This window comes from Manis javanica, chromosome 4 (genome assembly GCF_040802235.1).
Source record: "Manis javanica isolate MJ-LG chromosome 4, MJ_LKY, whole genome shotgun sequence".
NCBI classification, from domain to species: Eukaryota; Metazoa; Chordata; class Mammalia; order Pholidota; family Manidae; genus Manis; species Manis javanica.
Window position 1 is genome coordinate 25,659,264 of NC_133159.1, and position 24,019 is coordinate 25,683,282.

Sequence of the window (24,019 nt, forward strand, 5' to 3'; positions counted from 1 at the left end):
TGTCCACTCTCACCACTTCTGTTCAGTGCTATACTGGAGATTTCATCCAGTGCAATAAGTCATAAAAAAAGAAATAAAAGAGATCTAGATTGGAAAGGAAAAACTAAACATTTTTTTCACAGATATTAAAAACCTATTTCAACTATTAATAATGAGTTCAATAAGGTCATAGACACAAGATCAACAGAAAAAAAACTATTTCTATTTGCAACGAATAATGCAAAACTAATATACAAAATAATTCTATTCACAATAGCTTCAGAAAGAATAAAAATCTTCAGAGAAATTTCAAGGTCAAGATAGAAAGCCAAGACAGCATGTTAACTCCCCTTTAACCTGATCCTCTAAATTCTCATGGAAATAACCTAAAGTATATAAAAGTAGTGAATATATATGTCCTTTGTAGAAACTAGGGAAAAAAAAGACACCTTCAAGCTTCAAACACTAAGAGATTTCTGTAAGATGCAGTGCCAGTAAGACCTGATTAAGAAAAAGACTTGTAGAAAAGAGGTTGACAAAGAAATACAGCTTAAAATGTGTTCTGAAGAAGTAACATTAACCACTAGCACAATAACAATTACAGAAAAGGCCAAGAAAACTTGCACTTGAAGATACAGAAAAGGAAATAATAGTATGGAAACTTAAAAACAAAAAAGCATCAAATATTATAGTATTGCAAACATATCAATTATCACCAAAACTTTGAGGGGATAAGCTTCCCTGTTAAAGAACAAAGACTCTCAGTAAAGGTTTAAAAATAAAAATACAGCTATATGCTGTGTAAGAGATACACCTAAAACAATGACATAGAAGTATTAAAAACTGAGTAATTGGCAAAATGGACCCAATAAACACAAATCTAAAAGGAAATGAAGTGGCTATATCAGTATCAAAGCAGAACTTAAGACAAAAAAAGACATAGGGATAAAGATAACTTTTATACTAAAAAAATATAAAATTCCCTCTGATGAGCTAATACTTAACAATACATGCTGAAAAGTAGAGCATCAAAATATAAAGCAAAAACTTACAAAAAAAGGAGAAATGGACAAGAACAATAGTGCAAATGTGAAAACAACTCATTGCTTATCCTTGATAAACATCACTTAGACAATAAATATGAAATCAGAATAATATTAATACCATGAATTTTTCAGCCTTCAACCACAGAATATATGTTCTTTTCAAATATCTATAGAACATTTACCAAAAATTGATCTTATACTGTGGGGAAAAAGCCAACAAATTCTCCAAAGTAGAAATCATAATCCAATCATACTACAACACAACTAGATAATAATTTTTTAAGTATAAAAACTATTACTGGAAAATTTGAGGAAAAAAAAATCCTAGAGTCAAGGAAGGAACAAAACTGCAATTAGAGACTCTTTCTAAAATAATGACTATCCATCAAAATCTATGGGATGTGGTGAAAGTTGTACTCAGGGGAAAATGCCTCTTAAAGTCTTTATTATCAAACAAGAAATAATGAAACTAATTCAATTCACGAAATCAGCAGACGAGCAACATCAGACTAAGGTAAGTGAGAGGAAAGAATGAATAAAGATAAAAGCAGAAATCAATAAATTAGGTAATAGGGAAAGAATAAAATTAATAGCCCTAGAGTTGAAACTTTAAAAAGACCAATAAAATAGGCAAACTCTGGCAAGACTAATTAAGTAAAAAGAAAGAAAATACAAATGCACAGGACAGATGTGAGAAAAGGGAGGCGAGCCCAGATACTTTGGAGATGGAATGCTGCATGGGAAAACGGTGTGCAATTTCAGGCTGATACCTTGACACCTAGGAAATCATCCATAAAATGATTGATTTCCTAGACAAACATACATACCGAAACGGATTCATGAAAACAAGAACACCTGAGTAGACTAATAACGAGGCAAGAACATGAACAAATTCACAAGGACCCAAGGGTCCCCAACAAGCCCCAGTTGCTATCTCCCCTATGCCCCCAAAGGAGTGCATTCCAAAGCCTTCAAGGAGCTGTTTGGGCTGCCCTCTGGGGTCATTTCCCCTCTGGTGTCCTCCAGGGCGCGGGATCCTCTGGTCTCAGGGGTGCTAAGAGGCAGAGCACTCCAGCCCCTCCCCCTCTGCGGAGCCTGCGTGCCCTTGGCTATTCCTGGAATGGACTGAAATGAGCAGATCAGGAAGATAACAGGGAGGAGGAACCTGAGCAGGGAGGCAGGGATGACCTAGTGAAGGCAGACGCTGGGGGCCTCCTCCTCACACATGGCTGGGCGGCCACGGGGGCTATGCCATGGCCGGGCGCACACCCAGTCAGGGCAGGCCCTCCCTACCCGGCCCTCCTCCCTCAGTCATGGAAATCCCTTCCTTCCAGGCCAGAGCAATCCCCACTCCTGGTGGGTCTTCTGCACTTCACTCTCAGAGCCACAAACACCTGTGTCAGAAAACAGAGCTTTGACCACATATGTGTGCACCCTGCCCTGAGAGCAAGCAGCGCTGGAAAAACTCCGTGGGCTTAGCAGGAGAGTTTGCCTCCAGCCGTCCACACCCCAGCCAAGCACCCTACTAGCCTGTCTTTCTACTTTTTGTCTTTCAACATCCATTAAACATTCATCAAAAGTCTACACACATGTGCATGGATGGTGTCAGCTCACCGCAACATCTGATGGTGAGGACTTGTGACCTCTTCCAGTCTCATGATTTGAAGCACCACTGAATCCCAGTCTCCCAATTTTCTCTCTCTTGCTATGATGTCCTTAAACTCCAAACTCACATATTCACAGCCCATGCCTGTCTGCCCCAGTAGCTGGTATCTTCCATGAAGACAGTGGCTTTCTTTGGCTCACGGTTGTATCCCAGCACCCAAGCCAGTGTCCAGAACATACTAGGTGCTCATGAAATACTTGGGGGATGAATAAGTGAAGTGAACTCCAATTTTAGGAAAAGAACACCAACTGTGTTCTTTTATTAAATGTCAAGGTAGGGTTAAGCCCCATCGTGTCTATGGGAGAAACTACCAGCTCAGGAGGTCCCAGATGCGCCCACCCCTGCCGCAGGCTTGGCAGCCTCACCTCAGCACTGCCCTGAGAGGGCAGAGAGGGGGAGAGAAGAGGGCTGGTGCTGTTCTGTAAATGTCATCTGTGACCCAAGCCCAGGAGCTTGCAAGCCAAGGGCTCAGTGGCATCTTACAGGAAGCCTTGAGGGTTAAGCACCTGGCAAGGGACCACACATTGTGTGCCGCTGATTAGCACCCTCGGCTTTCCAAGGCCTAGCTGATCAGTCAGAAACTCTTTGGCTCCTTGGAGAGCCCAAAACCTGGCTGGCAGGACCAGGACAAGGCTTGTGATGAAGTAAGGCACCCAGCCACTGGGTCAGCAAAACCTGGAGAGCTATGATGCTGGGGCCTTAGCCTGTGCCCCAGACAAGCCTGCCTCTTCTGCAGAGGGGGAAGCCTCCCTCCCTGTCTCCCTCCTCCCTGCGAGTGCTCCCCCTTGGGAGGCAGCAGTCTCCCCCTCTCCACAGCCTTCTTTTGCCTCAGCTGGGATGGGGTTTGAGAGAACAGGAACTTCCCCAAATTCCCGATTCTATACCCCTCACCGAGGCCACATGAATGCCAGGAAAATTCCAACAACGTATTGATGGTTTTCAAGTACAGGATACAAGACATGGTTGCTATTGGCCTTCAAGTCATACCTGCTGAGTCCAAGGGGAGAAAGAGATATTCCTGTGTGTGCTCAGAATATACATACATATGCATGCAAAAAAGGTTTCAATAGAAAGACTTCGATTTCTCTATAACGTTTCTGTGTCTTCTATTGGGTCTTCCCAAATGCCCCACTCTTCAGTCCTGCCCATTGGGCATGTCTAAGCAGGAGAAAGGAATTGGGAAATGTAAAGAGAGCACAGAAGTTAAGGGCAGGCCTCAGGAAAACAGAGGTCCTTGTTGGTTAGCAAGCCTGGCTCAGGGCCCAGCTATTGGCTGTGGGGAGAAGGGGAGGTGGTACCTGGTTCGCAGGTGCTCTGGCAGGGGTGGGCCATCAAACACCGACAGGATGTCAAAGTCCTCCTCCAGAGCAAAGGACTGGAACACAAGCTGGATCCTGTGCTGGTCCTCCGCGGTGATCGTCCACGTGCAGTCGGCGTAATTGGGGTAGCCATAAGGGAACCCTGGGCTCTCGACTGTCCCATTGGGACCCTGCAGCTGGAATGTGCAGTTCTGGCCTGGGAGAGAGAAAGGGAGCGGTTCAGTACAACTGGAAGAATGCCCACAAGCTTCCATGGAGATGGGCATGTTGTGTCCAAGAACCATTACCCCTCTCTTCAATTGCTTCATCGGGGCCAGCAGGAGGAAAGACGGGTGACCGACACGGAGTGCGAGCTCCTAGTGCCGTGTGCCGTCCTGGTGATAAAATGTGTGCTGTTGTACTGAAGCCTTGCAACAACTTGTGAGGTAGGCGGCCAAGGCTCAGAGGGTTTTAAACAAGTGGCAACCAGACCAGGTGGGACTTGGGCTTCCCCTTTACAACATTAAATGCCTGAACAACAATTTCTAACTTGCTCCATTTTTCACAGCCTCCTTCCTCTGCAGGCCCCTCCGCTCAGCCACTGCCTCCCCTCCCACTCTCCACAGAAACCAGAGCCACCAGGGGGAATCCCCTTGCCTTCCGAGTCCAGACCAGTCCTTCTATCTAAATATATTCCTCCCGTGTGCCCTCTGGATCCCATTCCTCTCTAATCTTCAAGAACCTTCTGTTTCTCTCTTACACACGTTACATACGTTCAATCGTTTCCTTTCCACAGGAACCTTCCCATTTGACATGTGCTCAAGACTTTATCATTAAGAAAACAATTCCTACTCCACTCCTCATCTCCCTGCAGCCCCGTCTCCCTCTTTCCCTTTGCAGCCAAATTTCTAGAAAACACAATCTGTCTATACTTTCTGTCTCCATTTCCTGACTTCCCACTCACTCTCCCGCCCTGTTGCTTCTGCCTTCTGGCCCTGTTGATCCAATCTACCCAAACAGGTCTGCTGAGGTCACTGATGGTCCAGTGGGCATTCCTCCAGTCTTCATTCTAACAGACCTGTCTCTCAGCTGCCTCTAATGGCATTGCCCACACACACTCTCCCTCTGGAAACACTCCTCCCAGGCATGAGCATTGCAGACTTCACTGCGTGCAGGGATTGCCTGGGGATCTGGATGAAAGGTTTATGCTGAGGTCCTGCTTGACAGCATCTGTGGGGAGCTGGACAGCTGCTTACCTAGCTCTGCACGCTACCTACTGACGCAATGGAGCTGCTGCTCGGGGACCACGCTTGCAGTGGGTGGTGCCAAGCTCTCTCCCACACCACACTTCTTTCCACCCACTGCTCCTTCTCTGGCTCCTTTCCAGGCTCAGTGTTGGAGCCTCTCCTCCTCTCTGGCTAGTCTAGAGGACCTCCCTGCTTACACACTGATGACTCACAACTTCACATACCAGGCCAGACCTCCCTCGGAGCTCCAGACCCAACGTCTCCTAAGGGATGCTTAGGTTTTTAATGTCCCCCATCCTCTCCTGACACCTTCTTCTCCTTCACAACCCTTGTCTGTCTCCACTTGCTCCGGCCCCACACCAATCTCTCCCCTGCACTGCCATAGAAACCTCCTGACTGGTCAACCATGTTTACTCTTGTCCTTGCTAACACTGTTAAGTAGGGCATCTTTTCAAAACAGAAATCTAGTTGGGTCACCTCTGCTTCTCCCCACCTATACCAAGCCTTCTGTGGCCACTCATTGCTCTCCCATAAGGAAAAATCACTTGTAGACCTATGAGGGTCTCTGCATGGTCTGGCCCTTAGTGACCCCTTAGCCTCAAGTCCACCAGCTTTCCAGTCAAATCCCAGCCTTCTCAGTCCTTTGTACTGGACACAGTCTCTTACTGCACTGCCTCCAGACCTTTGCATATACTGTGTTTGCCTACTAGAATACTATTCTCTCCCATATTGGTATATTTATCTTTCAGATCTCAGTCAAGTGTCTCTCCCTGACTAGATCAAACTCCCTATTGGTGTCCTCTCATGATACCATAACCTCTCCTTGGTAGCACTTACCAAAAAAGCACATTTCCATGCTTCCATGTGATTATTTCATATGTATCTGTCTTCTTGCAGGCTGTAAGCTCCATGAGAAGACAGGCCATATGTGAATTTTCCTATCTCTGAATCTACACCCCAAGTTCAGCACCAGGCACGTGATAAATTTCTCAGTGATTTAATATAGTGCTTGCATTTAGTGAGTGTTTGGTTACACTCTTGTAAGAACTTTACATACATGGACTTGTTTAATCCTCACAATATCCCTTAAGATGGAAACTATCAATATCATGTCCATTTCACAAATGAAGAACTAAGGCAAAGAGATACTCAGGAATAGAGCCCAAGTCACACCATTATTCAGAGACGGGATACACATATAAGCAGTCCACCTCAGATCCACCTTCTGAACTAGGATGCAGAAAAACTGACTCAACACTAATTATTTTGCAAGCCCACTTTAGGAATTAACTGATAAAGGACAGCTAGTCTCTAAAATTACTTTAATATTGAGAAATCTCTTAACACAAAGTGTCCCACAAAAGGAGGAAAAAAATTAAGCTCTGAATAAATACTAAGTGGACATTTAATGAAGTTAGACACGTAATCCTGATTAAAAGCTGCATTTGGAACTGGGAAAAGAATATTTCCTTGCCATGACAGAGCACCCATTTTAGAACAATAACCTACATCATGCTTGTGAAACACCATGATTAATATCGGGAATGAGACAGAAACGATTCTATCACCTCTGAGATTTCACGACTTATTGGAGGAGCTAACTCATGCAAAACAAGAAAAATAAATGAGAAAAGAGCCAGCAAAAATATGGTTTGCAGATGATATTTTAATATACCCAAAAACCCAGAAGAATCAATTACAAAGCTTTTTGAGCTAATCAGAAATTTCGGTAAAGTAGCCAAATGCAAAATATATGAAATCAACATCTCCATATGCCAGGGACAGATAAAAATATAAAGAGAAAAGGTCTTATGTATGATAACCACAAAACGCATATAAAAAATAGAAATAAATTTAGTATGCAAATGTGCAGGCACTGTATAAAAATAACTTTTAGAGAGGAATAAAACAATTTGAATAATTGGAGAGACAAAGTAATCTTGAGAGGAAAAACTAACTACTGAAAGGTTAATTTAGAATATTAACCTTTTGAAAAGTTATTGAAAGTTAATTTATAAGCTTAATGCAATTCTGACTAAAAGCCCAGTGACCTGTTTTAAATTTAGGAAAATAATACCTAAGTTTAACTGGAAAAATAGGCAGTCACAGACAATGAATATTTTTGGAAAAGACATAAATGTAGAACTGTCATTCTACAAGACACTAAACAGAATCATCAAATGAGATATATGAAAACAGGATGGAGGTGATCCAGGAGTGGACAGGCAGAACAGGAAACTGTATTGCAGGAATATCCTTGACACATGTAAGAAGTGAAATATGTGTAAGACAACAGTAAAAAAATCAATGAGAAAAGAAAAATATTTTTGCACAGTCAACTAATTAACTGTTTGGGATAAGAAGTTATCTCCTCAATCATACCATACACTCAAATTAATTCCTGATAGAATAAAGAGTTTGAATTTTTTAAAAAAGCCAAAGAAGAATTAGAAGAAAATATAGGCAAATAATTTTCTGATTTTCTGAACACAGAAGCTGTGGACATACTACAAGATTTTAGTTACAATGATACAAAAAGTATGTATCTGACAAAAATAGAAAGAAAAAGGCATACAAAAATGTTAGGTAGAAAAGTAATATAGCTATTACTAATCAACTATTCAAGAACAAAAAAGCACTATAACTGCAAAATTAGAAAGGTATTGAACAAGTTAGTTCTTAAAAGACGACATGTGTCCCAGAAACCAGAAAAACATTCAACTACAATAATAATGAAGTAAAGCTTCTATCTCTGTAACTTTCAAAGAAGCCTGCCAGTTCACTTCCCTAAACCTCCTCTTACTGGCACAACTACCAGATCTACTTGGGCTTATATCACCTGCCTGGTGATGTCATTTTAACATGCTTTTTCATTCATTCATCCCTCTAGGTTAGACTGTGTGATGGCCCATGCAGCCTGGATCACAGACAACACATGAACAAATGCATCCAACTGGCATTTGTTTATACTAAAGGGGTGACACGCAGAGTGAGTCCAGAGTGCTGACCCCACAGGGGCCATACCTAAGGGCCACCCCAACTTGTTCACATTCTGGACAACCACTGACTGACACCAACATTTACCACCATGCCTTGCATCCCAGACTGCTCCTCAGCTCAGACCTGTACAGTTTCTGGCTCAGAATCTGGGTATGAACCGTATCTCCTGCTGTGAAGGAAGAAGTGAAGAGAGGTCAGAACAGAGCCCCTGGGAACTCTTGCTATGTATGGGGACAGGAAAAGGAGCAGAGTAGGGAACAGGGAGGCAGAAGGAATGGTGGAAGGAGAACCAGAGGGCAGTTCCGTACAGGAGAAGGTGACTCAATGTGTTGAGCACCACAAAGAGGCTACATGAGGGTCTTGGATGAAGTCACCTGGCTGATCTAGATGGTCCCTCTGGAAGTAAGAATGCTGAAGAGTGGGAACTTTGTCCTAGTTCCTGCTGCATCCCCAGTGCCTACAATTCAATAAATGTGTTCAAAATGGATACTTGAATTTCAGCAAAGGCAATTGGTGGGTGGCAAGGTAGACAGAGGCCAGGTTGTAATAATTAAAGACAAGACCGACTGGTGAGAAGGTGGAGGCCGTTAGATTTTACATGTTTTGTTCAAATTTTGTAGAAGATTTGGAAAATATAGGCAAGAATAAAAAAAAGAGGCACATTATAATCTCAACTTCCTTCCAGAGGCAACTGCTGTTTATATTTTCACTTTTTTCTATATTTTTCCATGTACATTTCACATTACTGAGATAAAATTGTATATATAATAACATCATGTGCTCTTTTTTCAGTAAATTATTCTTTGGTCTTAAATTACAAAAGGTAATGTGCACTTGTAATATTTATAGATATGCATGTATGCAACACAAAGATACATAAAGAAAAACTGACCTCCAGTCTCTCTCCCTTGCAGCCAATCCGAAGTTACCAAAGTTAATAGGCAGGTATGTGTCCCTCTCCAATCCTGTCCTCTTCATGCAAACAAATGGACATGTTCCAGTAGAACTTTTATTTTGTTTTAAAAATGAGATTGTAGCTTAGCTCATTTTTCTGCAACTGCTTTCTCACTTAACAGTACATCAGGGACACCTTCTAGGTCAGTAGATACACATCTAACTTATTTTTTATAAAAATGTATAATATTCCAAGGCCTGCATGTATCTCAATTTATTCAACCACTCCCCTGCTGATGGTCATTCAGGTCATTTCTCAGTTTTCTTTTGCAACAATTCAGTAAACATTGTAACATGAGCTTTTCCCCAAGATATTGAATCTGTTCATAAATGGCATTTTAAATGGATACCCAACATTCCAGTAGATGGTTATACTAGCATTTACTCAACCGTTCTCCTATTGTCAAACATTTAAATTGTCTCTGGATTTCTTTTTTTCTGTTATAAATAAGACCTGAACTCTTAGTAAGGTCTGGTGTCAGAATGCTGGTCAGCGCAGTGGAAAATGCTTTTCCATGGCCAGAGTCCCAGAATGAATGCTCACTTATATGGTAAACGTGTCCAGCTTTGGTTTCTGGGGTGGATATTGTCCATATGAGGCTGGCTGACCTCTGTGGCAGGCACTGTTGGAGATGGTTAGATAGGGCTATAAGCCTGACTCCTTTGGAAGTCTCCCTGAAATCAAATGTTTATTACTGAATTGAGAAAGTCATAAACCAGAGTGGTCACTCCAGATTGAAATGCTAATAGAGTGGGAGTCCACTCCAAAGAGCTAAATACCCTTTCAGGCCTATGAAATGCTGAATTTCTTCCAAGAAAAGGGCTACCTGTTCTTCAGTTCCAGTGACCAGCTTGCTGCCCTGTAGACAGGAATGCTGCTATGGACTTTCATGCAAGGTGTGCATTGCTTTCTCAGGATAGGCTGCCTTCTCTCACCCATGCCTCTCCCTAGTCAATGCAGCTACCAAACCTGGTCAAAACCAGTCCTCAAGAACTAGATCTCAGCTTGTTATTCATGCCTTTATTTTTGGGTGATTTCTCCACGATAGACTTCCAAAAGTGCATGTTACTGGATCAAAGGGTATGAACATTTCTGAGGCCCTGGCTCTGGATTGCCCCAGTTCTTTTGAGAAAATGGCCACCAATTACATTTTCAACAGGAATGCCTGTCTCAAGGCATCTTCACCAACAGTGTGTTTTACATTACTGAGAAGCTTTTGATTACCTGATAGGTGCAAAAAATGTTATCTTGTTTTATTTAGTATCTCTTTGTGACTCAGACTCAACATTTTTTTAGCTTTTCCTAGTAATTTTAATCCCTCCCTTCAGGAACTATCTGATGAAATATTTAGCTCATTTTCCATCATTGTGTTTATTTTTTCTTAGTGATGTACACATTTATATCCTCTATGCATCATATGCACTAAATATATGTTTGGGTAGTTCTGGCCTTCTAATTTTATTTCTGACATACATAGGTTTCTAAATTTCATGTACTTACATCTTCTATAAGGTCTTACTACTTTTCTTATTAATTCGTACTAATTCTTTATAGAATCAGGATTTTCCTCTTCTGTCATATTTGTTGCTAATGTTGTTTTCTATCTGGCTGTGTGCTTTTCTTTACCTGTCTTTTTCTCGGTAATATTAGAAATATTTCTCTCTGCTAAAGACAGGGTGGCTTCTCATCTCATTCAACATAAAAGCCAAAGTCTTTGCCATGCCTCAAAAGCCCTACCTGAATGGACACCGGCCACCTCTTGACCTCTACTGTCTCTCCTCTGCTCTTGCCTCATCAGCCATGCTGCCTCCTGGCTGTTCCCTAATCCCATCCCTCACTTACCTTGGGACTCTTATATTTGCTCAACCTTTAGCCCAGAAACCTCCTTCCCCAATAGCTGTGTGGCCCACTCCACACCCCCTCCTCCCAGTCTGGAGTCAAATTATCACTTCTGCAGGAACCACGTAAATGAAATCCAAGCCTCCCTGCTCTCAAAACAGTTGCTCCAGTTTCCTGCCTTATTTTTTTCCACAGCACTTAGCCCCTCTGACACATATGTCTCTGTTTGGTGACTTTGTGCCCTCTGCCCTTAGAATGCATTCTCCACAAAAGCAGGGGTGCTCTTCTGTCCTCTGCTCTCTCTCCAGCCCCCAGACTAGTACCTGGCACCCGGCAGATGCTCACAGAAGGCTTGTTGGTTAAATGAATGAATTCTTGAATATTAATTGCCCACCCAGCTCTCTGTGCTTGGAATGCTGCTCTAGGTCCCTCCCACTGCTGACTCCAGGTGCTTTAAGACTCATTGCCTTCCCCAGGGAGCCTCCTTGGAACCCGCAAGACAACGGCAAGTACTCGACTTTGCTTGCTCATCATTCTCTGTGAATATCATTGCCTTCACCAATGGTGATATAAGGATGTGTTTATACGGCTTCTCCATCAGGAGACCCATTTAGGGTCTCCTGCACCTAGCTCAGTACTTGCCCATAACAGACACTCCATACATATTTTGGGGCTGGATGGATGAGTGAAAGTTTGGGTTTCAGAGGTAAAAAATCCTAGCGTTCAAATTTCAGTATTAACACTTAATACTTTTTGGGCACTTTATGTAAACCCTCTAAACCTTAGTTTCAACATCCTTAAAATTAACACCCACTTCCAGGATGGTTATATATATTCATAATACCTGCAAAACTGCTAAACGTCAGCCAGTACCTGATAAATTGTAAGTAATCAATAAATACCAGCTAGTCTTTCAGTAAAATTTGTACTTTTCTTTATATAGGTCCCCATCACATCTTTTTTTTATTAAGGTATCATTGATATACACTCTCATAAAGGTTTCACATGAAAAATATTGTGGTTACTACATTCACCCTTATTATCAAGTCCCCCCATACCCCATTGCAGTCACTGTCCATCAGTGTACTAAGATGACACAGTCACTACTTGTCTTCTCTGTGCTACATTGTCTTTCCCGTGACTCTCCCCAACACCATGTGTAATAATCATAATACCCCTCAGTCCCCCTCTCCCTCCCTCCCCACCCGCCATCCCCCACCCCTCCTCTCTGGTAACTGCTCGTTGCTTCTTGGAGTCTGTGAATCTGTTGCTGATTTGTTCCTTCAGTTTTGCTTCATTGTTATACTCCACAAATAACGGAAATCATTTGGTAGGTTTCTTTCTCCACCAGGTTTATTTCACTGAGCGTAATACCCTCTAGCTCCATCCGTGTTACTGCAAACAGTAGGATTTGTTTTCTTCTCATGGCTGAATAGTGTTTCATTGTGTATATGAACCACCTCTTCTTTATCCACTCATCTACTGATGGACACTTAGGTTACTTCCGTATCTTTGCTATTGTAAATACTGCTGTGATAAAACATATGGGTGCATAGATTTTTTTGGAATCTGAGAAGTTGTTTTCTTTGGGTAAATTCCTAGGAGTGAAATTTCCAGGTGAAATGGTATTTCTATTTTTAGTTTTATGAGGAACCTCCATATTGCTTTCCACAATGGTTTAACTAGCTTACATTCCCACCAGCAGTGTAGGAGGGTTCCCCTTTCTCTGCATCCTCGCCAGCATTTGTTGTTCCTAGTTTTTTCTATGTTGGCCATCTTGTACGACATGATATCTCATTGTGGTTTTAATTCATATTTGCCTGATAATTAGCGATTTGGACCATCTTTTCACATGCCTATTGGACATCTGAATTTCTTCTTTGGAGAATTGTCTGTTCATATCCTCTGCCCAATTTTTAATAGGGTTATTTGCTTTCTGGGTGTTGAGGTGTGTGAGTTCTTTATATATTTTGGATGTTAGCCCCTTGTTGGATATGTTGTTTACAAATATATTCTACCATACTGTAAGATGCCTTTTTGTTCTGCTGATGGTGTCCTAGGCTGTACAGAAGCTTTTTTGCTTGATGTAGTCCAATTTGTTCATTTTTGCTTTTGTTTCCCTTGTCCAAGGAGATGCATTCAGGAAAAAGTTGCTCATGTTTATATTCAAGAGATTTTTGCCTACATTTTCTTCTAAGAGTTTTATGGTTCATGACTTACATTCAGGTCTTTGATCCATTTCAAGTTTCCTTTGCGTATGGAGTTAGACAATAATCCAGTTTCATTCTCTTCCATGTAGCTGTCCAGTTTTGCCAACACCAGTTGTTGAAGAGGCTGTCATTTTCCCATTGTACATCATGGCACCTTTATCATATATTAATTGACCATATATGCTTGGGTTTATATTTGGGATCTCTATTCTGTTCCATGGATTTACGAGTCTGTTCTTGTGCCAGTACCAAATTGTCTTGATTACTGTGGCTTTATAGTAGAGCTTGAAGTCAGGGAGCAAAATCCCCCCAGCTTTATTCTTCCTTCTCAGGATTGCTTTGTCTGTTCAGGGTCTTTTGTGGTTCCATATGAATTTTAGAACTATTTGCTCTAGTTTGTTGAAGAATGCTGTTGGTATTTTGTTAGGGATTGCAATGCATCGGTAGACTGCTTTAGGCAGGAAGGCCATTCTGACAATATTAATTCTTCCTATCGATGAGCATGGAATGTATTTCCATTTATTGGTATCTTCTTTAATTTCTCTCATGAGTGTCTTGCAGTTTTCAGAGTATAGGTCTTTCACTTCCTTGGTTAGGTTTTTCCTAGGTATTTTATTCTTTTTGATGCAATTGTGAATGGAATTGTTTTCCTGATTTCTCTTTCTGCTTGTTCATCATTAGTGTATAGGAATGCAACAGACTTCTGTGTATTGATTTTGTATCTTGCAACTTTGCTGAATTCAGTTATTAGTTCTAATAGTTTTGGAGTAGATTCTTTAGGGTTTTTTTATGGACAATATCATGTCATCTACAAACAGAGACAATTTAACTTCTCCCTAACCAATCTGGATGCCTTTTTATTTCTTTGTATTGTCTGATTGCTGTGGCTAGGACCTCTAGAACTATGTGGAATAAAAGTGGGGAAAGTGGGCATCCTTGTCTTATTCCTGATCTTAAAGGAAAGGCTTTCAGCTTCTCCCTGTTAAGTATGATGTGGCCATAGGTTTGTCATATATGGCCTTTATTGTGTTGAGGTACTTGCCCTCTGTACCCATTTTGTTGAAAGTTTTTATCATGAATGGATGTTGAATTTTGTCAAATGTTTTTTCAGCATCTATGGAAATGATCATATGGTTTTTGTCCTTTTTGTTGATGTGGTGGATGATGCTGATGAATTTTTTAATATTGTACCATCCTTGCATCTCTGGAATAAATCCTACTTGATCATGATGGATGATGTTTTTGATGTATTTTTTAATTCAATTTGCTAATATTTGTTGAGTATTTTTGCATCTATGTTCATCAGGGATATTGGTCTGTAATTTTCTTTTTTTGGGGTGTCTTTGTCTGGTTTTGGTATTAGAGTGATGCTGGCCTCATAGAATGAGTTTGGAAGTACTCCATCCTCTTACAGTTTTTGGAAAACTAAGGACGATGGGTATTAGATCTTCACCAAATGTTTGATAAAATTCAGCGGTGAAGCCATCTGGTCCAAGGGTTTTGTTCTTACGTAGTTTTTTTTACTACCAATTCAATTTTGTTGCTGGGAATTGGTCTGTTCAGATTTTCTGTTTCTTCCTTGGTCAGCCTTGGAAGGTTGTATTTTTCTAGAAAGTTGTCCATTTCTTCTAGGTTATCCAGTTTGTTAGCATATAATTTTTCATGGTATTCCCTAATAATTCTTTGCATTTCTGCCATATCCATAGTGATTTTTCCTTTCTCATTTCTAATTCTTTTTATGTTTGTAGACTCTGGGGTTTTTTTTGATGAGTCTGGCTAGGGGCTTATCTATTTTGTTTATTTTATTGAAGAACCAGCTCCTGATTTCATTGATTCTTTCTATTGTTTTATTCTTCTTAATGTTATTTATTATGTCCCTCCTTCTACTGACTTTGGGCCTCATTTGTTCTTCTTTTTCTTGTTTCATTAATTGTGACTTTAGACTGTTTAAGTGGGATTGCTCTTCTGTCATGAGGTAAGCCTGTATTGTAGTATACTCCCCTCTGAGCATGGCCTTTGCCGTGTCCCACAGATTTTGTGGTGTTGAGTTACTCTTGTCATTTGTCTCCATATATTGCTTGATCTCTGTTTTCATTCGTTCATGGATCCATTGATTATTTAGGAGCATGTTATTAAGCCTCCATATGTTTGTGGGCTTTTTTGTTTTCCCTGCATAATTTATTTCTAGTTTCATACCTTTGTGGTCTGAGAGCTGGTTGGTACAATTGCAGTCTTTTTTAATTTATTGAGGCTCTTTTTGTGGCCTAGAATATGATCTATTCTTGAAAATGTTCCATGTGCACTTGAGAAGAATGTGTATTCTGCTGCTTTGGGGTGTAGAGTTCTGTAGATGTCTGTTAGGTCCATCTGTTCTAATGTGTTATTCAGTGCCTCTGTCTCCTAACTTATTTTCTGTCTGGTTGATCTGTCCTTTTGAGTGAGTGGTGTGTTGAAGTCTCCTAAAATTAATGCATTGCATTCTACTTCCCTCTTTAATTCTGTTGGTATTTGTTTCACATATGTAGGTGCTCCTGTGTTGGGTGCATAGATATTTATATGGTTATATCCTCTTGTTGGACTGACCCCTTTATCATTATGTAATGTCCTTATATGTTCCCTCTGACTTTCTTTGTTTTGAATTCCATTTTGTCAGATACAAGTACTGCAACTCCTGCTTTTTACTCTCTATTAGTTGCATATCTTTTTCCATCCCCTCACTTTTAGTCTGTTTATATCTTTGGGTTTGAAGTGAGTCTCTTGTAGGCAGCATATAGCAGATCTTATTTTTTATCCATTCAGTGATTTTATGTCTTTTGATTGTTGCATTCAGACCATTTACATTTAGGCTGATTATCAATTCGTGGTTATCAAAGGTTCAAGGGTACCTTCCTTACTATCTGACAGTCTAATTTAACTCATTTACTATGCTATTACAAATACAATCTGAAAGTTTTTTAAACCTCCTTTTTCTTCCTCCTCCATTCTTCATACATAAGGTATCATATTCTGTACTCTTTGTCTATCCCTTGACTAACTTTGGGGGTAGTTGATTGGATTTTGCATCTACTTAGTGATTAATTAGTCTACTTTCTTTACTGTGGTTTTATTTCCTCTGGTGACAGCTATTTAGCCTTAGGAACATTTCCATCTAGAGCAGTCCCTCCAAAATACACTATAGAGATAGTTTGTGGGAGGTAAATTCTCTTACCTTTTGCTTATCTGGAAATTGTTTAATCCCTCCTTCAAATTTAAATGATAATCCTCTGCTGGTGGGAATGTAAGCTAGTTCAACCATTGTGGAAAGCAATATGGAGGTTCCTCAAAAAACTAAAAATAGAAATACCATTTGACCTGGGTATCCCACTCCTTGGAATTTACCCAAAGAATACAACTTCTCAGACTCAAAAAGACATATGCACTCCTCTGTTTATTGCAGCACTATTTACAATAAGCAAGATATGGAAGCAATCTAAGTGTTCATCAGTAGACGAATGGATAAAGAAGAGGTGGTACATATATACAATGGAATACCATTCAGCCATAAGAAAGAAACAAATCCTACCACTTGCAACAACATGGATGGAGCTGGAGGATATTATAGTCAGTGAAATATGCCAGGTGGAGAAAGACAAGTGCCAAATGATTTCCCTCATTTGTGGAGTATAACACTGAAGCAAAACTGAAGGAACAAAATAGCAGCAGACTCACAGACTCCAATAAGGGACTAGCAGTTATTAAAGGGGAGGGGTGTCAGAGGGTGGATTGGGATGGAGGGAGGTGGAGATTGAGGGGAATTATGTTTAGTACACATGCTGTGGGGGGTTATGGGGCAAACAGTGTAGCACCAAGAAGGCAAACAGTGTATCTGTGGCATCTTACTACACTGATGGACAATGACTGCATGGGAGTATGGGTGGGACTTGATAATATGGGTAAATGTAGTAACTACATTGGTTTTTCATGTAAAACCTTCATAAGAGTGTATATCAATAATACCTTAATAATTTTTTTTATTTAAATGATAATCTTGCTGGTTAGAGTATTCTTGGTTCAAGGCCCTTCTGCTTCATTGCATTAAATATTTCATGCCACTCCCTTCTGGCCTGTAAGGTTTCTGTTGAGAAGTCTGATGATAGCCTGTTGGATTTTCCTTTCTATGTGATCTTTTTCTCTCTCTGTCTGCTTTTAATACTCTGTTCTTATCCTTGATCTTTGCAATTTTCATTATTGTATGTCTTTGTGTTGTCTTCCTTGGGTCCCTTGTGTTGGGAGGTCTGTGTACCTCCATAGCCTGAAAAACTATCTCCTCCCCCAGACAGGGGAAGTTTTCAGCAATTACCTCCTCAAAGACACTTTCTATCCCCTTTTCTCTCTTCTTCTTCTTCTGGTATCCCTATAATGCAAATATTGTTCCATTTTGATTGGTCACACAGTTCTCTCAATATTCTTTCATTCCTAGAGATCCTTTTTTCTCTGTGCCTCAGTTCTCTGTACTCCTGTTCTCTAGTTTCTATTTCATTTACCGTCTCCTCTACCTCATCTAATCTGCTTTTAAAACCCTCCATTGTATTCTGTAATGATTGATCTCCATCCTAAATTCATTCCTGAAATCTTGAATATATTTCTTTAGCTCTGTGAGCATGTTTATCATTTTTGTTTTGAATCTCTTTCAGGAAAATTGATGAGTTCAGTTTCACTTGGCCCCCTTTCTGGTGTTTGTAGGATTTTGGTTTGAACCAGGTTCCCTTGATGTTTCATATTTGTAGGTAGTGCCCTGTAGTACCCAGAAGCTCTACTCTCTGGAGCTGCTCATCCCCTGGATTGATGGCGGGGATCACAGGCAAGTGACACTGGTGCCTTTCAGGAGGAAAAAGCTCTTTCCTGCTTCCTGGCTGCAGTGCCTGTCTCCACTTCCAGGGCCAGTGGGCCAAGTGCACAGGAAAAAGCCTCTGTGCTTTGCACTTGTAGCTGCCATAGGTGGGGCGGCCCTCTGGCTGGCCTGGTGCAGTGGCAAGTGCAGCTGGTTTGCGAGCTGGTGCCAGCTGGGAGGAAGGTGTAGCAGGCTGTTTGTTGCAGTAGGGGGCCTTGTAGCTGGGTAGCTAGCCAGGGGGATGGAGCACCTGAGGCTCCTGAACATTTCTACCCTGCTGGGCAGAGTGCACCCAGGCAATTTTTCTACCTGCCCTTTCTCCTGAGCAGCAAGCTCTGTGCAATCCTTGCCCCTTTAGCAGCCCTCTCGCTGTTAGGAAGTCTCTCAGACTACCCACCTTTCTGTTGTCCAGAGTAGCCAGCTGTGGATATGTGTTTTTCACAGTCAGTTGGAATATCAATCTCTCTAAGTATTCCTCCTGCTTTAGCTTTCCAAGACCACTAATCTCCAGAGCACCATGTAATGTAGGTTCATGCTCCCAGAGCAGATCTCCAGGGCTGTGTGTTCAGCAATGCTAAGCCTTCACCCTGTTCCCCTTCTGGTTAGCTGGGGTGGGGAAGGGCTTGGGTCCCTCCAGATCATGGCTTTGGTACTTTACCCTTTTCCTTGAGGTTTTCCCCAGGTGTAGGCAGTGCCACGGCCTTTTTTTCTGTTGCTCTTTCAGGATTAGATGTATGTGCTGTATTTTCATATTATATGTGGTTTGGAGAGGAGGTTTCTGTCTCATCTCTCATGCCACCATCTTTAAGCCTCTGCCCCATCACATCTTGTTAAGGTTGTTCCTGGACAGTTGATGCACTTTTTGTTGCTCTAGTGAATGACATTTTTTCCCTTTTTTTTTTCTACCTGGTTATTGCTGATGTACAGAAAACCTATTGATTTTTATGTATTCACCTTGCATCCAACTGGGTTTCTGAACTCTCATTAATTCTAAAGATTTCTCAGTTGATTCCCTTGGGTGTTTTAGGTACACAATTGTGTTGTCTACATATAATGATAATTTTGAGGAGATAACTCTTTTGAGAAGTTTGGCAGGAAAATTCAATTCAATTCTGCAAATATTTATTGACTGATAAGGTCCAATTTTGGACAAATTTAGTTAGAGAAGCCAGTGGGACATCCAAATGGAGATGGCCAGAAGGCAATTAGGTCTGTAGACTGGAATTTTGGAGTGCACTCTGGGCTAGAGACATGGATTTGTTGAAGCCATGCAATTAATGAAACTACCCTAAGAGGAAACACCAAAGAGAGCAGCAGATGTGAGGTAAATCATCATGCGCACTGAAGATGTCTCACATGCCACACGGAGAGCTGACTGTACACCTCAAGTCTCCAATTGGACTCTGGCCCAGCTTTATGCATGCCTTCTGGCAGGGGCAACTTGTTGGACAGATGGAAGAAAAGAAAACAGTATCTTTGGCCCTCTGCAATCAGCCTTTAGGAACTGACCAGAGACTGTGGTCATAGAGATGTTGGCACTGAACCTCATCTTAGCCCTTCTCTCCTGCACATCACATCCAGAACATCATACCAAATAACCAATCATCTACTAATACCCCGGGCCCTTTCAGGCCTTTATAATGCTTGGCCCTTTGCCTAGAGTGCCCTTCCCATGGTTTCTCAATCTAGCAAATTTACTCACTGTTCCAGATTCAGTTCACAAAGCACCTCCTCCAAAGCACCTTCCCAGGTTTCATGGGCAGTAACTCTGTGTTCATTCTCTCTCTCTCTCTTTCTCTTCCCCTCTCTGTCTCACTGTAGCAGCGATTCACTGAATTCCAAGGCTCTTCCCTCCCAATCTGTGCCTTTCAGAAAAACGAAAAAGTCCTGTACTCTTGCTTAAAATCCTTCAATGGTGACTGTGGATAAAGCCCGAAATCCTAAATATGGCACACAAGACTTCCCCATAATGTGCCCCTGCTCCTCCCTGGGGCTTCACTTCTTGCTACTCTTTCCCTTAAATGACACTCCAGTCCAAGCCAGACTCCATTTGGTTCCTTTGATGCTCCACACTCTTTTGCTCACCCTGAGTCTCAGACTTGCTGTTCCCTCTAACTGAAACATCCTTTCCCGTCCTCTGGTCTGGCCAACTCCTGTTCATCTTTTAGGATACAGCTTAAACATCAGCACCCCCAGGAGACCATACTGACCACTCCACTAAGATATATTGTTCTCACCCCAACACACACCTAAGCACACACCCTAGTGTGTGCCCTCACAATACCTTGCATCTCCATCATCACCTGTGGCACACATCATGGCTGTTTGGTAGCCATCTCCCCTGAGATGTATGGATGCCCTGGGGTAGAGACCATGTTGTCACATTCACAATGATCTCCAGCACCCAGCAGAATGCCTGGACAGAAGGTGCCCAGGAGAGATGTGCATAATGGCTACACCCTATATGCAACGCTACTAGGTCACACATCCTACTGAAATGCAAACCCAGAGCTCCTCCAGGGTCATACTCCCCTCTACAATCCTAGTGCCCAATGCCTACTACATACTGCAGATGCACACTCAGGGCTGGATGAGAGAATTATCACAGGTGTTTTGAAAAAGTTGTACATTGATTTTTTTTCCCCTAGAGGTCATAACAGTCAGAGAGATCTCCATTAACGTGACAGTCCAGTCAAGGGCTTCTCACCTTGGCACTACTAACAATTTGGGCAGGATAATTTTTTTCTGTGGAGGCTGCCCTGTGTACATAGGATGTTTAGCAGCATCTCTGGCCTCTCTTCAGTGGATGCCAAGGAGTACTCCCAGTTGTGACAACCAAAAACATCCCCTGACATTGCCAAATGTCCTCTTAGAGAGTAAAATCACCCCTAATTGAGAGTCACTGGTCTAATTCTTAAGCATTTTGGAGTTCCTAATGAGAGCTAGAAATACTCTCACTAGAATAACATGCATAGGAATCTAACATTCCACCTTTTTCATTCATTTCAAAGGATTCAAAGACCAAAGAAGCCCTTGTTGGACCGCCTAGACAAGTGATTCTTCACCTTTATTGCGCATGGTCCCCTTTAGCAGCCTGATGAGGCCTTTACAAATGATTTTTTAAAAAGCATAAAACAAAATATATCAAATTACAAACAAAACCAATTATATTGAAATATTGTTTTCAAAATATTTTGAAAGTGTGTCTTATAGTAACATAGGTACTCCTTTCTTAATGCATATTAATAAGATCTGGCAATGGTTCTGATGAACACTGCAATTCAAAGCATAAATGCTATTTCTTAACAGTTGCAGCAACCGTATTTCCAGGTAATGAAAATACCTGTGATCTTATCAGTGACAAAGTCACAAGTACTATTACACTGCTGTGCTTTGTTGCCTATATTTATGATTGGTAAAAATGCTAAATTTCAATAGATTAGTAAAAATAAAGATGCAATTTCCTCATCCAAGTTAGAGAACCCCTAAAATTCTATCAAGAAACCCAGAGGTCCAAGCCAAACTCAGTCTTTCATTCAGCAATTCTGGAAGGGGCTTTTTGGCTCTAGGCTATATGTGTGCAGGGGTGAGCAGATGGGAAGGGCAGATTTTGTATCACGTAGTCGATGCCTTCAAGGAGTTCATAGTGCAGTACAGAGGCAGACAAACATGACCCATCCTATTGTCTCCACTTGAGTGGTTCAGGGACACCTCGCTGGATCCATGGAAACACATACAAGCAAACCCAGAAAGACTGAAGCTTTGGTGCCCATCTGAGAAGGGCACCAACATTTACCCTCATGCTTCACTAACATCGTCTCCCTAACATTCACACTGACCCTTTGAAGTGGCTTTTACACCCCCACCACTCCTACCACTTTACAGGTGAAGAAACTGAAGCTTCTCAAGGTTTAAGAACATGCACAAGGTCAAACAGGTAGCAATAGAAAAGCTGGGATTCAAATCCACATCTGTGTGAAAACAAAGCTCAGGCTCCTCCCTCTTCCGGGCTGCAATGATTCCACACACCACCTGGGGCACAGTTCCAAAGCTGCATTCTTGTTTCCCCTCTGCACCCAGCACCAGGGACAAAGCCTGGGATTTGTTGAAAAGAATTTAGTGCCATTGCTGTATCTCAGGGACATAAAAACAAAACAGGGTCTACTTCCTCTCAAGACAGGGATGCACGCAGCAAAGACACAAAACAGTGCATGGCAGACAAGGTGAGGCAGCAAGCCTGTGCTTGTACCACATCCAGTTGCTCTGGGAGAACGATCTCAGACTGCTCAGCTTCCTAATTAACTCCAGGCTCTCAGATTATCCTGGACATGCTTAACATAGAAGCCATCCCTGTGCTCCAAATACGATTTCCCTGCCTGGCGATACAGACGCAGCTTGTTCATTTGTCATCATTTTGAGCCAACAGCAGTCAGGGATTGTTTATTATGTTGACGGGGAATCCTGGACCAGCAGAAGTATCTCTGCATTGCTGATGGCAGAGCCTCACACTCATTGAGTTGTGCCACACCCATAGGTCAGCACTGAGAGAAGCGGCCAGGTGTGTCTGGGGTGGGTGCCTCTGCCACGCTGGTTCTGCTCCTGGCTTTCAGAGCAAACCACTGAGGTCTCCTTAGCTGAGAAGACATCTGAGCTGTGGCTTTGGCTCAGGGGACAGTAGCAGAGTACAGGGGCCAACACACAAAAATTCAGGTCTTAGAAAATGCATGATTCACTTATTCACTCATTTAAAAAAATAGGGTTGAGTACCCACTGTGCCCAAGGCACTATCCCTGCCCTCAGGGAGCTTTAGTATAATAACAATAATAAATAAATAATCATTTTTCCTATGCCAAGTGCTATCTCATGCACTTTACATCTAATAATTCATTCGATCCTCACAACTTTATTAGATAGGTGCTATTATGATTCCCATTATACAAACAAGGAAACTGAGGCCCAATGTTATGTAACCTGCTCAAGGCCAGGCAACTGATAAATGGTGGTAACAGGATTCAACTCCAGGCAATCTGGTGCCAGATTCTATTGTTTTAATCATAACTCCATGGATGGATGGATGGATGGGTGAATGGATGGATTGAGGGTTGAGAAGGTGTAGCTAGATGCCTATTTTAGCCAATGCAATGAGCCACACCTCTTTCTAGAGCCCTTCCATAGGCAAAGAATACTGCTTGCCTTGGGGATCCCTTTCCTCATATGTCAATCATCTCAGCTTAAACTCCTAGGCTTCTGCTTTAATTCTTGCTTTCTGGGGCTGAGAGCACTTCAGTGAGGCTTAGCAGGGCATCAGAAGGGAGACCACATGAGAACTCTGTGCTCAATGGACTTACCAGAAGGAAAAAAGAAAAGTAAAAACTTTTGTCAAAAGTATGTGAAACTAAGTTTATATCTTTGTCTCAACCAGCCGCCTAAGAGCCCCATGATGGCAAGATCCGTGTCTGATCCACTATTAAATCCCCAGCACGGGGTCGGCATTTCAGGCATTCAGTTAATATTTGTTGAGTAAATAGATTAATATGTCCTGTTGTCATCTGTGCCTTTTTTTTTTTTTTTGGCTTTTCATTTGTTTCTTTACCCAACTAAAAGCTCATAGCTGCTGTTTTACCAAATACACACACCCAGAGTGGAGCTGCCCTCTGCCCTCAGGGACACTGCAACTTCAAACCCTGTCATCATCCATATTTCAAAATTATTAAAAACACAGGGGGAGGGGCTAATATGATGCATCATGAAGCACTAGAAAGCCTGCGTTCTTAACTTTGCTTTGCCAGTCACAGCAGGGGATATGGCCAAGTCCCTTAGCCACATTAGGCTCCTGCCCCTCCATCTTAAAATGGGGCTTTCAAGGCCACCTTCATATAGATGACCTGAATCAGGTGATCCAAGCGAAT

At 41.8% G+C, this 24,019-nt stretch overlaps 1 protein-coding gene across 5 annotated transcripts in view; it reads right to left on the reverse strand.

Moving 5' to 3' along the window:
* CSMD2 (CUB and Sushi multiple domains 2) overlaps window positions 1-24,019 on the reverse strand; it is a 600,037-nt gene that overhangs the window by 517,097 nt on the left and 58,921 nt on the right. For all 5 annotated transcript variants that reach the window (XM_073233614.1, XM_073233613.1, XM_037010709.2 and 2 more), the window contains exon 2: window positions 3,990-4,206. In XM_073233614.1, the coding sequence (XP_073089715.1) occupies window positions 3,990-4,206 (217 nt within the window). The remainder of the gene's footprint in view (window positions 1-3,989; window positions 4,207-24,019) is intronic.